This window comes from Mangifera indica, chromosome 2 (genome assembly GCF_011075055.1).
Source record: "Mangifera indica cultivar Alphonso chromosome 2, CATAS_Mindica_2.1, whole genome shotgun sequence".
NCBI classification, from domain to species: Eukaryota; Viridiplantae; Streptophyta; class Magnoliopsida; order Sapindales; family Anacardiaceae; genus Mangifera; species Mangifera indica.
The window spans coordinates 24,131,252-24,144,911 of NC_058138.1; the positions used below are offsets into that span (position 1 = coordinate 24,131,252).

The 13,660-nt window shown below is 35.2% G+C and overlaps 3 protein-coding genes and 1 non-coding gene across 6 annotated transcripts; 1 reads left to right on the forward strand and 3 right to left on the reverse strand.

The window, feature by feature from the left end:
- Window positions 1–273: 273 nt before the first annotated feature.
- Window positions 274–1,626, reverse strand: LOC123208749 (3-ketoacyl-CoA synthase 7-like). Its single transcript, XM_044626261.1, has one exon. The coding sequence runs from the start codon at window positions 1,624–1,626 to the stop codon at window positions 274–276; it is 1,353 nt and encodes a 450-aa protein (XP_044482196.1).
- A 4,042-nt stretch (window positions 1,627–5,668) lies between these two features.
- LOC123209168 (acetylajmalan esterase-like) lies at window positions 5,669–7,592 on the reverse strand. 2 transcript variants are annotated; one of them, XM_044626982.1, is made up of 3 exons: window positions 7,184–7,592; window positions 6,812–7,031; window positions 5,669–5,793 (listed from the first exon to the last, which is right to left on the reverse strand). In XM_044626982.1, the coding sequence occupies exons 1-3, from the start codon at window positions 7,196–7,198 to the stop codon at window positions 5,756–5,758; spliced, it is 273 nt and encodes a 90-aa protein (XP_044482917.1). In that variant the 5' UTR covers window positions 7,199–7,592; the 3' UTR covers window positions 5,669–5,755. The 2 variants fall into 2 exon arrangements, with proteins under 2 accessions (XP_044482917.1, XP_044482918.1); XM_044626983.1 differs by lacking the exon at window positions 5,669–5,793 and adding an exon at window positions 5,805–6,341 and having other exon boundaries at window positions 7,184–7,591.
- Window positions 7,593–9,160: 1,568 nt separating this feature from the next.
- TRNAP-CGG lies at window positions 9,161–9,232 on the reverse strand. The gene has a single exon. It is a non-coding gene; the product is annotated as a tRNA-Pro (tRNA).
- A 61-nt stretch (window positions 9,233–9,293) lies between these two features.
- On the forward strand, window positions 9,294–12,640 carry LOC123209169 (zinc finger matrin-type protein 2). 2 transcript variants are annotated; one of them, XM_044626986.1, is made up of 10 exons: window positions 9,294–9,447; window positions 9,560–9,640; window positions 9,736–9,763; window positions 9,855–9,937; window positions 10,729–10,761; window positions 11,249–11,327; window positions 11,413–11,479; window positions 11,825–11,885; window positions 11,985–12,067; window positions 12,389–12,640. In XM_044626986.1, exons 1-10 carry the CDS (start codon window positions 9,430–9,432, stop codon window positions 12,441–12,443), a joined length of 588 nt encoding a protein of 195 aa, XP_044482921.1. In that variant the 5' UTR covers window positions 9,294–9,429; the 3' UTR covers window positions 12,444–12,640. The 2 variants fall into 2 exon arrangements, with proteins under 2 accessions (XP_044482921.1, XP_044482920.1); XM_044626985.1 differs by having other exon boundaries at window positions 9,295–9,447; window positions 11,413–11,465.
- Window positions 12,641–13,660: the final 1,020 nt, after the last annotated feature.

Here is a 13,660-nt window from a genome sequence, read left to right on the forward strand (position 1 = left end):
TGATATTGATGGACATATTTGTAATTTCACACTCCAAAAAATAAGAAATAAACAAGAACATTCTCTTAAATAAAACTATACATACAAATAAATCTTACTTAACTCTCTTATAGTTTTGAAAGTTGCATCCATGATATATGTTAAATACCTTTTCTTTATTTTTTTCTTGGCTTAATCCTTAATAGGGTTGGATTAGAGTTGAATTCATGTTAAGATAATTGATGATACTCTAAAAATCATGTTATATATTTTACTTTAACTAAATATTTAACATCAATGATCAATAACATCAGGAACCTTAACAGGGTACTGGTAAATACATCCTGACCAAACATTAGAATTCTCCAGTTTCAGGTTTGAAATGCATTTCCAGACTGCACTGTTACATTTGAATCCACTTCCAAGCCCCACTTGCCAGATTCTATCGCCTCTTTTAACCCTACCTTTTGCCTCAAGGTACCCAAGAGCATACCAGATTGATGAAGAAGATGTGTTTCCAAACCTATTCAGTGTCATCTTTGAAGCCTCCACATCACGCTCTTTCAGCTTCAGGTTTTCCCTGATTGCATCGATCACCGCTTTACCTCCAGGATGCAGACAGAAATGCTCAAAAGCCTTCCTGAAATTGGGACTGTGTGGACCTCTTTTTCTTGCAGGAGGCCAGATTTTCCTCCAGGTTAACGATGAGCCATATCGGATGAGCTCCGAATAAGGGAGTACTAAAGCTGCCAGGTTTGTGATGTTTGTTTTCAGGGCTTCGCCGGCTACTTGCAGGATTGATCTTGATAAGGAAACTCCTGTGTTGCCTTGGTCATCAGATTCCTGAAAAACACACTTGTATGCCCTATCCTTAGATCCGAGATGAGTTCTAACTAAATATTTCAGCTCGTATTTGGATTTGAGTCTGTCCCTTTTCCGATTCGAGAGTAAAATAGCTGCACCGCCCATCCGAAACAGGCAGTTTGCGAGCAACATAGACTTGACTTTCCCATGGTACATAATGGAACAAACTGATTCCATGCTCAGGACAAGAACCATTGAATTCCTGTGGACTTTGAGCAGGTCTTTGGCTAATGAAATCGATAAGATTCCTGCACTGCACCCCATTCCAGAGAGATTATAGCATTTCACATCACGTTTGAGTCCGAATCTATTGATTATCATTGCAGCTACAGACGGGGTAGGACACACGACACTGCAATTCGTAATTAAAATATCTATGCTTCTGGGGTTTATTTTGTGCTTGGAAAAGAGTTCGTGGACAATCGAAAACAACACCATTTCGAATTCTTCCCTGGTGGCATTCAACGAACCATCAGATGGAAACAAATGCATCCCACTGGGTAGATAAGATTCATTTCCTATGCCGGATCTTTCAATAACTTTGGTTTGAAACTCAATCGCCTCGCTGTCGAAACTTGTTGATCTTTCCAAATGTTCTATAAAGCTAGAAATTGGAACTCGATGAGTTTCAGGTGGCTGGTAACAGATGAAATCAACTAGATAAACATGCCTGGATGATTTACACCAGAAGTGCAGTAGTACAATTGCAGTAGCTGCTATGAGAGCAACTGCAACAACTGGGATCTCAACAAGGCTAGAGTTTCCTGAAATTATATTTTCCATTGACAAGGTTGAACTCAATTTGGGAACTGCATAATTGTTCCGTATAAATTATAAATATTTGTTGATACGCGTTGAGTATGTGAGTCCTTGTTTAAGCATAACCGCCGGATGTGTAAAGGGCTCATGCAAAGGAAATGGACTACTACCAGCCATGGCGCATATATTGATTATTAATTTGCAGAATTTATGGTTATGGATATGTTGTTAAGAAATGGCCCTACAAGTCTCCGAATTGTGACAAATATTGCCTAACAGCTGGGCCATTGAGCATTAATGATCTTATTATAAAGAAAATAACAGAGATGAAAGAACAAGAAGCAGGATTCCTTCTTTGAAAGACAAAGATTCAGACTGCCTATTAAAATTTTCCAGGGAGAAATTGATGGGCATCTCAGCTTTCTTATTATACACAGATGAGCGCTTATTCAAACTTGTGAGCTTAACAAGCAAGTCAAACACCAAAAACTCAAAATTAAACTCAAACTCGAGGTCAATAGTCTAGCACCTCTCAAGCTTGAGCAGTTCGTTTGCCCAACTGGCAATCCACCTCAAGCTTTGTCTATATTGATTGTTTAGACCATTGCTTGCATTTTAAGGTTCTTCACATCTGGGCCGGCATTTCTGCGTTTCTTCTCCCTTCCGATTTCACTTTCCGACACCGTTTATTTATGGCCTATCAATGCAAGTCTTTCTCACATTCAATACAAAAGGAACCCCGACTGAGTCCCCCACTTTCTATGCCAAAAAGTAATGTGAAGGTACCATTTTCTTTGTAAACACTCCTATTTTTTTCTAGATTCTGCTGCCAAAATCTTCTGAGCTTTGCCTGTTCCCTTCATTCATCAGCCTTACGTCATTGACCATCTTTACTTGCTTTCCAAAGGGTACTTCACATTCGTCTCGATCCTTTCCCCTCTTGTAGCTCACGTTTCCTCCGTACCATTGCCACAGACAAATTGATTCACAGGTACATTTGTTTGCATCATCTCATACCGCTAAAAGGAGCAAAACTTGGTCGCAAAAGCAGACAGACTGTGTATGTCGCCCACCTTTACATCAGTGTCTCTTATTTATTGGGTTCTTGAGTAAACGAGACAAAAACCTTCTCTCATCTAGACTTTCCTATAGAATTGCTCTTGGGTTGTGATGCCATTTGTTTGACCTACCAAAAATGTTATTCGATATTGAAGTTTCACACCACAGATTATAATCACAATTTTTTTTTTTTGTAGCATGCGTATAGTGTATGCATGCTTACACATTAACATATATAATTCTATAATTAGTTGGATGTATACATATTGTTGCTATATAGATATTGGGTAGCTAGTGAATTATTTTTTTTAAAAAGAATTTTTAATCAAGTCAAATCTCTTTTTTTGTATTTAGTAGAGAGTTAACTTTTTTGATTTAATTGGATTGAAGTGATCATATCAAATTGATGAAAACTCATGTCTTATAATCTGCTTAATAACTATTAGATCGTTCCATCCAATTTCAAACTATACATACTATTAATAATTTTGCTGTACACTTTCACCTCAAAAATACAGCCCCATGTATGTGTGTGTGTGTGTTTGTGCGTGTATATATGTACACTATACGCACACGAAGTGACAGATTTTTAGCCTATTTTAGGCTCTTGGCAAAATAGTGATTCAAAGATACAAAAATGGCCTCTGGCTACTGCCAAAATTTAAACACGTACAGAGAAGTACATACATGCATGTGTCAGAAATCTAACAAATTTCTTCAATTTAATTATCCTGCCACAGGTAAAATATAATCATGGCGCCATACTCAACAAAAACCTGCATATTTCTTTCTACATGGTTAAGCTTGGTAAAGGTGGGACAACTCAAGCAACAAATTCCGTATCAGTTTGAAACTGGTCGAAGATATTTAAGATTAGCCTCTTAACTTAATTATTTGTTGTAGCGTGGCGAACCAGTCGCTAAACTCAGTATTTTCCCTGGACTCGACTAAATAAAAAATGTAAAATGCAAAAGGGATAGTCTTCCTCGTTTGAAAAGAAAAAGATTAAGCTCTGTATGTACCTGGAAGAGTCCTGGATCGGCAAATTAAGAGTGAGGAACACCTATTGGAGGAGGGGAGCACGTGCAAGTGTTGTATGGATGCGTAATGAGATATCATGGAGAAGTACATGTGCACGTGCCCTGCTTCTCCAACAAGAGCTACTCACTCACGTCCCACCTGGATTTGTATATGCAGACGATAATTCAGAAGAAGAGAGGGAGAGCCAGAGAGAAAGATGGCTATTAGAGGCAAAGTCATGAATGGATTTATATACTAAGAGAGAGAGAGAGAGAGAGAGAGTATGTGGGTGAAAGAATTAAAGAGATTGAGTCTTCAAGTGGGCATTCTTTAAAGACCCTTAAGAGAAAAAGGCAATCAAAGATAAATTCATTTTCACTTTTTCAACTTCTGCCATGTAGAAGAAACAGCCATGAATGCCATTGATTCAGGCATTTGAAAAATATGACTGATTAATAAATTGCAAGTACTGTGCAGGATGGAAAGTACTGACCAATTAAAGCTCAGGTTGGAGAAGAAGATGACGAAGAAGAAGGAAAGAAAAAATTGTGAATAAGAATTGAATTGATAGCATGGCAAAATAGATTTTGACTTAGAATTTGACAAGTACCAGTGAAATCTTATTCTAACCGGTTCGATCAAAATATTGTCAATCACGTATGCATTATGTCAGTTTTAGATACTCTCTGCCGCCAAAGACAACAGTCCTCTCTTTCCTTTTACTTGGCCATTCAGTAAAGCATTAATGGAATTGGGATTTAAAAGGTGACTGTTAGAAGTGATGAAATGGGCGGTGTTTGAGTTTATCTCTAGGTATAGCTCTCTCTAGTTTTAAATTTCTCGTGAAAACATGATCACCTTTTGACCAAGAAAGAGGGAGCAGAAGAGGTACACTAAATTTGGAGTCTGGCATAAGAAGATTGGATGGTGGTGGAGTGGCAGCATGAAGTAGCTGCCCTGCCACTGCTTCGTTGTCCACAGATTCCACATTGGGGGTTGCGTGTTGGACGCAAGTTTGTTTTCGTAAATAGAGATGGAAATGGAACAGCTTTTGTTGGTTTTGGGTAGGGCAGAGAGACTCCCAAGGTGGATCAGATTCTCCAACTTTGGCATGGTAGATTCACTGTTTAAAAACCTCACGGCCATGGGACCTTGTGTCAAATCTAATGCAGGTCAAGAATAAAATTGAAAAAGTTAAAACCCATTTTAGATATTGGATAAGATTGATTCATAATTGAATTGTATAATGTGAAATTACAATTCAATCATAAAGTCAAACAGATTAAATTATCACGGTTAATAGATGATCAACAAACTAACCCTTTTAAGAACTCACATCTTCTAGTTTTGGTTTAAATATATACCTGAGTAATTATATTTTATTTTTACTTTTCTTTCATTCATAATTCATCATTTTTTATTGCCAATAAATTATGTTAGCTTCTTAATTACAAGACAGTGACATTTCCAAGTTTGAAAATGTTTGGCATACCGTGTGGCAGCTGCAACTAATTGTATTTGGCCCGCCCTATAGGACTTCTGAGTCCAATTTTGAATACGGTTACCTGTGTTTTTCAATATTCATTATCTATTAACTGCATGCTTTCTAGCTATCATAACACATGCATGTAAGGTTGTATTCACACTTAATCAAGTTTAGACACACCTTTTATAGAATTAAGCTCAAATTTGTGTAGATTTATTGAACTCGTTTCAAATAAACTCAAACTCTGTTTGTTACAAAAGAGCCAATCTCAAGTTTAATTTGAGCTCGATTTAGACTCTAATTTTTAACTAATCGTTATTAAAACAATATCATTTTAATATATATTAGTCAAAACGACATCGTTTTGTATCAAAATTTTTAACTCGTGAGTTTAACGAGCTAAATATTCCAAAACTCAAGTTTGAAAATATTAAAATTTTAGGTTCGAGTTTGAACTTAGTTTATTTTAGATTCATTTGAGCCTAACTCAGACTCGAATTTGAATGAGCTTGAGCGTTACACATATGCAAAACTGAACCCGAGGATGGTATACTTGGAAGCAACCAGTGGGAAAGTTTCCAGGAAAAATTACTCTAAGAACCCCATTTGTGGAATATTATTATTCCCTGCAACCAAATTAACCAGTTAGACCTTATTCTAAATTTATATCTGATTCTTCTCAAGTACATTGTTAATTATCACCTGCAGGAATATGTAATTAATACTACAAAGAAAGATGCTTCTGCCATTATATAGAACATTGAAGCTTTGGAAAGACTTGATCAATGAGCCAGGATGCCATGATTTAATAATAAGCCTTCTAAGTCATATGAGCGCCATCCCAGCATATGCGTTCATCGGGATTGGGACACAACAGAACATCAGAAGCTCCACACATTCTTGCCCAGAAGCCACAAGAATGCATTGTAATAATCGCCATACAGAATGGCGGTGTTAAGGTGGCCTTGTTTAAGGTCTTGAATGGCTTGTTGAAGAAGCTCATTGTGATATATTGACAAGTTGTTGAAGTCCATCATAAGAAGTGGAATTATTGGTTTGGGAAGCAGCCAATTGGAAAGTTTCCGGGAACAATAAGTGTACGGGCCGCCAACTCGATAACTCCATGCAAACAAGTTAACCGGTTAAACGACAAGTACTATTCATGCCAAAACTCCTGCATCGAACAGGAGTTGAGGTTTTGGGTCAATACATGGGGATGATGTCAGGGGCTTTACTCCTTTATGACTGATTCAATTAGAAAAATATCATATTGAATAGGAAGGAGATCTCGGGTCAACTTGAACCCAGAGTACCTTGAAAAGGGGCTGTTAAGCTTTAGGCCAAAATATAATATAACACCTTGACTTGGGCTGTTAGAGTTGGCTCAATATAAACCGAAAGCACCTCAACTTGGGGCTTTTAGGTTCTTGGGTGGCTGCTGTCTTGATTTTTAAAAAAAAATCCACAGCCAATAAAAATGGAAGGTTTTAGAAATATTTACTACATAGTCTTCTCCTCCAATCTCCCCAACCATGAACAGAGACCTTTTAAGCTTCTCATGACAGTCTATCAATCATAATCAACAAATATTTACTACATAATAATTCATGCTAACTTAAATTCGGCAGGCAGGCAGGCACTCACCATCATCATTGAAACAGATTCCATTGAAATAGGTGAACAGCCAGTCAAGTTGTGTACTGAGAGAAGAACTGGCAACCGAGGCCAAAATTCCTTCCTCTGATAAAACATACACAGGCAAAGCTGTTGAACCAGCAACTGCAAAATTCACTCTACGCCCACGACTGAATATTGCATTTCGATTCAAGTAGCCATCAAGCCATGGAACACCAGCCGATTGAGCGACAACACGGAGGCATAATAAATAAAGGGGCATATTATGAACATATAAACCTTAACAATAAAATTATAGAGATAAATAAAAATAATAAAATCTGAAGGGGTCACTGTGATCAGCTGACCCCTCTTGACCCTTGGATAAGTGAATAACTTACCAAAATAATCAATCATTAGTAACCCATTTGAGCATCTCCCGGTTGCCTTCTTGAAGAAGGTTTGTCCATAGGGAAGTCGAGCAAATGGGGATTGAGGGTTCTGGAGAATGAGATTGCCAATGTGCCAAGTTGATATATGGCGTCAAACTTACAAGCGTTGAGAGTAAAAGGGTTTCACGGAGTATGCTAAAGAAGAAAGGGAGATACTAAAGCAACAACAAGAGAAAAGAACGAAGTGTTGAAAGCTTTGCCCTTAGCCATGAATAACTTTGGCTATGGCTTTATGAAAGAAAAGCCTGGTTCATGCGTTATTATATATATAGTGAGAAGAAGAAGATTATACTGATTTGTAGTTTAAGTTATGGTGCTTAATCCGCGTAACTAAAAACTGAATATGAAATAATTGATAGTTCGCATTATTCATAGCAATATGTAAACACATAAAATCAGGAAGCACTATTCTTTCTGTCAGTTCCACCATAACAATCAAACAAATGTCTATAAATGGAATGCCTTAATTATCTTTATACGCAAGCTATTGCAAACTGGCAATTCTATTTCCCATTTTGTGGGCTCCCTTTTTCATTTGGCCAAAAGCCTTTTCGCACCCAAAGTTTAGCCCATTCTCAAATACATATCATTCAGGTTTTAAAAACTCAAATATCTATCTATAAATTATTAACTTAACCAGAATTGTTAGTTATAAAAAGTAAAATCATTATTTTATTATTAAACTCTAAATGTTTATATTATTGCTTCCCTTAGTTTGGAAAACTAATAATTTTTTTTTAGGATTAAATTTTAAAAAAAATCACTTTTCCTGCTAGAATTTTTTTTCCGTCAAAAACTCTTCATCTTCAACAATTGACACCATCCAACTATCTCTCTCTCTTCCTTTGAATTTGTCTTTATCGGAGAAGATGAGTCTTCATCTAGATAATGATAAATCATCTTTGTCTAGATGAATCGATAAGACTCTCGATTTGGTTTTGTTGGTTGGAATTGACAATTACATCTGGAATCAATGAAGAGCCGGTGATAGAAGGTGAAGAAAATACAACAAATCTAGAGAGTCAATTCAATGATCTAGAGTTGATTCTTCATTATTGATTAGAGTTTTTTCGTTTATTATTAGAGTCGTCATGATGACAGAAGAAGAAGATGGTCATCATTAGAGAGAAAAAAACCTTAAAGATGTAGGGAGAAAAGTCAGATTTTAAAGTTGAGAGTTAGAGGTGAAATGTTAATTTTTAAAATCGAAAAAAAAAACTATATATCTTTTTAATATTATTGATAAAATAATAATTTTATTTTTAATTCTAATAAATAATTTTAACAAAATTAACCTATATATATTTGAAATGGGCTAAACTTTTAGTGGAAATAAGTCTTTTGGACTTTTCATTTTAATGATGTTAACAGGATTTTTAGGTTAACTTTATCTTTTCTTCATCGGCCTTTTAATGTTGTTACTTTGCTATTTTAAAAAATATTATAATACATTTTTTAAATTCTAAATTTTTGTAAATGAACTTATATTTTGTTATTAATACTAAAAATATATATATCGATATGTGTTAATAATATATATCATATTTTATAAAATATTTATCATATCATACCAAATTTATAATATATTTTAAAATATATATTATTTTTTATATTAATATATCATATCCTATAATATGTATTATATATCATAAGATAATAATAATCATAATAAATTAGATAAATTAGTTCGATAAAAAATCAGTATCAAATTCGATCTAATCATAATTAACAGCTATTTTAACAATTTAACTAAATTGACTTAGAATTAAAGCAAATGAATTTTGTAAAACTATAATTTAACTAAAATCCTTTTCAGAATTACTAGTGTCATGGGTTCGATGAATCAACGGCTACCAGAGGACCATATGACTGATACATGGGTTCGATAAAAATTGTGCGTGGTGTAGAGAGAGCAGGGTTAAACCAAGGGGTGTTGCGAGAATCGAACTCGCGACCTCTCGCACCCGAAGCGAGAATCATACCACTAGACCAAACACCCGTGCTCGCAGTTTGCAAAAATTAAACCCATATAATTAATTATTACACAATCAAACGACGTCGTACGTAATTACAGAGATAAGAAAATTGGGGTTTCCCGGTTCCATGTACTCCTAACTCCAATCTAAATTCCAGCCCTGTCTCTGTCAAGCTTCAATTTTGATTCCATTAATCAAGATTTCCCTTAATTGGGTTTCAATGGCTGCTAACGACAACGTAAGTGTCACTCCCTCAAATCATTTTCGTTTGCTTCTTTTTTAAATTAAAATGTTGAATTTTTTATATGGTTGATGGGACTATTTGATTTTTTTGTAATTTTGTTGAGAAGGTTGCTGGAGTTGATAACACTTTCAGAAGAAAATTCGACAGAGAAGAGTATTTAGAACGAGCTCGTGAGCGCGAAAAACAGGTTTGTATTTAAAAAAAAAATTATTGTTTCCTAATTTTTTTTTCATAATTTTAGGTTTCTGTTTTGTTTGATAACTTTTTTTTTATCTTATCTAGGAGTCAGATAGCCGAGCTAAATCGAAATGTAAGTTGCTTTTTTAAATTGGGTATTTAGTTGATTTGAGTAAATATATATATGAATTATTTTTAATTTAAGTTATACTTTTCTTTTGTAGCAAAGGGTCCTCCAGTGCAGAGGAAGCCTTTGAAGCATAGGGACTATGTAGTGGACCTTGAATCTCGATTGGGTAAAACTCAGGTGAGCTCATCTTTTTTTTTTTTTTTTGGTTCATTTTTTTATGTTTGTGTCTTTTTTCTTTAAGGGGTGGTTTTGAGCTGAACCAGTTCGAGCTTGGCCTGGTGTTCAAGCTGGCTTTTCTGGATTTGAACTGAACTCGAGCTAACCCTTGTTTGTGCTTGGCTTGAATCCACCCTATTTTCATTATTAATTATCATGTTAAGTGGTGAATGGTTAGAAAAATTATAATTTGTTGAATAGTTATGATTTGCTAGAGGAAGGAAGAAGCATCACCTGTGATATAATTAGGCTAAATGATTTTTGGGAGTGGTCCTTGTGTTATGTATGTATTTGTGAGAAGTAAATGTCTTAAACATGCTTATAAGTTGAGATTGCCTATTTGGAGAACAACATAAAGGAGTATTTGCAAACAACTCACTGATTTGTACTTGCTAAGAAGAGTTAAAGGAAGGGGAATGAAAGCAGTAACACATTGTTGGTTGCTATGATAATTGATCTTTTGGGTTAATGGCTACTATTTTTAAATAGGTTAGTGAATTGTGTGTTATGATATATGATTGAGGATTGTGTTACTTGTGGAAGTCTTGCTTACTGTTGATATTGTTGTTGCACTATATCTACTTAGAAGTTAATTTAGGAGTTGTGGCATGTTAATTGAGTTGATAAAATTTTTGGATATTCTTGTTTTCAGTAGATCAAATTTTGGATATTGTGCTCACATATTTCTGACGGTGTTTCCTCATTTCTTATAGTTTGTCAGTCTGATCAACCTCATTTTGTAATTTGTGCAGGTTGTTACTCCAATAGCTCCTTTAAGCCAACAGGTATGCTTTTACCAATATTCTTATGCATTTCCTCTTGTTTGGTGTTTTGTTTATTAATCAATTTGAGGTTTCTGAGTTCTCTCTGCCAATTGTTTCAACTATCTGATCTACCACTTCAGTGGATATGCTTGATCAGCTTTGGTCTTAATGGAGACTAATAGTTGAAGAGGTTTGTCAGAAGTTTTAACAAAGGGAGTCTATATCACGATAAATAAGCCAACAGGGGAGAAGGAGATTGGTGATATTATTACTAAACAAAATGTAACAGTGGTGGTCTACAATTGTCTCAATGAGATTTGCCTTTTGCACCAATTGGCTAGACATATATGTCCCATATCTTCTCTGGTTTCGGGCAGTTATCTCTAGGCAGATATGGTGGCTTAGATTATTCTTAGCTATTTTAACATCTATATAATGAAATTAGAATCATTACTGTGCTATTATATTAGTATGTTTCTATCTTTAACAATAATTTATTCTTTTGCAGGCTGGATATTACTGTTCTGTTTGTGAGTGTGTTGTAAAGGATTCTGCCAACTACTTGGATCATATCAATGGAAAGAAACGTATGTAGTCATCTATACACTTGCTTTGTTCTATGAAACTATCCGTAATCACTGATCTACTTGTTCTATTGGTTGTGTTCTCTAGATCAAAGAGCTTTGGGAATGTCAATGCGGGTTGAACGAGCATCTCTTGATCAGGTACACCTTCAGAGGTATTCTTTACTTTGAAATGACACGGAGGTTTAATTGTCACCAAAGATGTTTAATGGAGAAACTTAATATGGCTATGAAAGCTTAGACAAACCAGAGAACAGGAAAAGCTATAAAACTGTAATGAATAATTTTTGTTCTGGTTACATGTATAGTTTGTCTGTGGATGTATGTTCTGTAAGTTAATTAATGTTGTGAAATATACAGATAAAACCATTCCAGGAGTATCAAAGTTGTGAGAAACATTTCTAGATGTAATTATTGTTTAGGCTTAGTACTTTGTTTCTCTGGTAGTGCAAATTTAATTTTCCAAAATTAAATCACCTCTATTTTGGGGATTTTTGAAGGTCCGTGAGCGCTTTGAAGTGCTCAAGAAGCGGAAAGACCCTAGCAGCTTCACAGAGCAAGGTAAGACACTAACTGAAATATCTAGAGTAAAAAGAATTGGTAGAGATTTAAATTAATTGATGGTGGAAATTGACGTCTTACTGTTTTGTAATCTCTTAGATCTTGATGCGCGAATCAGCAAGCAGCAGGAAGAGGAGGAGGAAAGGAAACGTCAACGTCGAGAAAGAAAGAAAGAGAAGAAGGTTAGCACCATAATATTGCTTAATGAGTTTGTATATCATGCAAACTAATGTAACATCATGAGCAGAATTGCAATATTTTTCTTCCCAATCTGCTTATTTTTTTTATTCAGCTCTGGTTTTTGGTTCACATTGATTGTTGTTTTGCCTGTCAAACAAATGGTTTCTTAAAGGGTGGACTTTGCTTAGTGTATATAGACTTGCTATTGGTTCTCAATTGGGAAAAAAAAAAGTCAACATTCACACTAGAAAAGGGTTATGCATTTTTTTTTTCTCATTTTACCGGTAAACGATTTCTAATTGTTGTCATATTGTTGGATTCAGAAAGAGAAGGAGGTGGAAGAGGAAACTGAAACTGATCCTGACATTGCAGCTATGATGGGATTTGGCAGTTTTCATTCATCGAAAAAGTGACTACGCTTGAACTTTTATTTGAAATAGTCTTATTATTGATTAGCAATGCTGTAAAAGAATCATAGGTTTCTGAGCTTGTCCAAACTGTAACCTTTTTCATACCCAAAGAGTGTATACTATTGTGGTTGCAATTTTAACATTCCTATTATTAGTTGCCGCAAACTTTGTATAGTGTGCATCCAATGCTAACAAAGAGTTAGAACACAACTAGTCTAGGTGGATGTTCGGGTTATGAATCCTAAGTGTAAAGTAGTAGCTTGGGTCTTACATAAGAAAGTGTGAGTTTTTGGTATGAGATTTATATAACCTTAGATTATTTTGGAGTATGATTCTCCCAAGATACGGTGATGAATACTATTTCTACAAACTCATTGCAAAGCATAGCTGAATGGCATGACTAGTATTTTAATTGAAAAAGGTGTAATGAAGTTTAACTTGGAAGAATGTTCATGGTCTTCAGCATTGTGGATGGATCATCAATTAAACATGTGTATGAAGAATAAACTTCCGACGATCAGAAGAAAAAGATGAGAGTGTCACAAAAGTTTCCTTGTTTTCAGAAAAACAATATTGAATAACGGAAATAATAGTTCATGTCGGCAGCCCGATGGTCAATTGAAAGGATCAAGTGGAGCAGAACTATCCTAATTTTTAGAATACCAATGTTGAATAATGGATAGTTTAAGTGGCAGTTAGAAGATCAAATGTTTAGGATTAGTAATTAATTGGTGCACTTTCGAGGTACATGTATCATGGCAGTCATTATATGATTGGCTCGTGTGGTTCACCAGTCCTTAAATGAAGAAGAATACCACCAGGCTCATTTCTTCTCCTGTGAATACTCAACATTTCCTTCTAGATAGTTCTCAACAGATTAAAGAAGCAGATTAAGAAGATGGAGAGGAAAAGCAGATTAAAGAAGGTCCACCACAGAACGAATGAGTGGCTTCAAAAGGCGCAAAAAGTTTCCACTCTCGTTCAATCTATATGCGTCATCACAACCACTGTAAATCTATGTCATCCAGTCAAAACCATGTAAAAAATGATACAAAAAATCCTAAACGATAAGTCAAAAACAGGAAGGCATTTGCAACCCGTTAAGCCGGGTTGTCGTCTGCATATCTCATGGATTTATATCTGTAAAATCAATCAACCATGGAGAAATTAAGTACAGGGAAATGA

Coding starts and splice junctions, on each gene's coding strand:
- LOC123208749 (XM_044626261.1), bottom strand. CDS start 1,626: ATGGAAAATATAATTTCAGGAAACTCTAGCCTTGTTGAGATCCCAGTT.
- LOC123209168 (XM_044626982.1), bottom strand. Junction 5,794..6,811: donor AATCTGTTTCAATGATGATG/GTGAGTGCCTGC, acceptor ATTTGGTTGCAG/GGAATAATAATATTCCACAA.
- LOC123209169 (XM_044626985.1), top strand. Junction 9,641..9,735: donor CTCGTGAGCGCGAAAAACAG/GTTTGTATTTAA, acceptor TATCTTATCTAG/GAGTCAGATAGCCGAGCTAA. Junction 10,762..11,248: donor TAGCTCCTTTAAGCCAACAG/GTATGCTTTTAC, acceptor ATTCTTTTGCAG/GCTGGATATTACTGTTCTGT.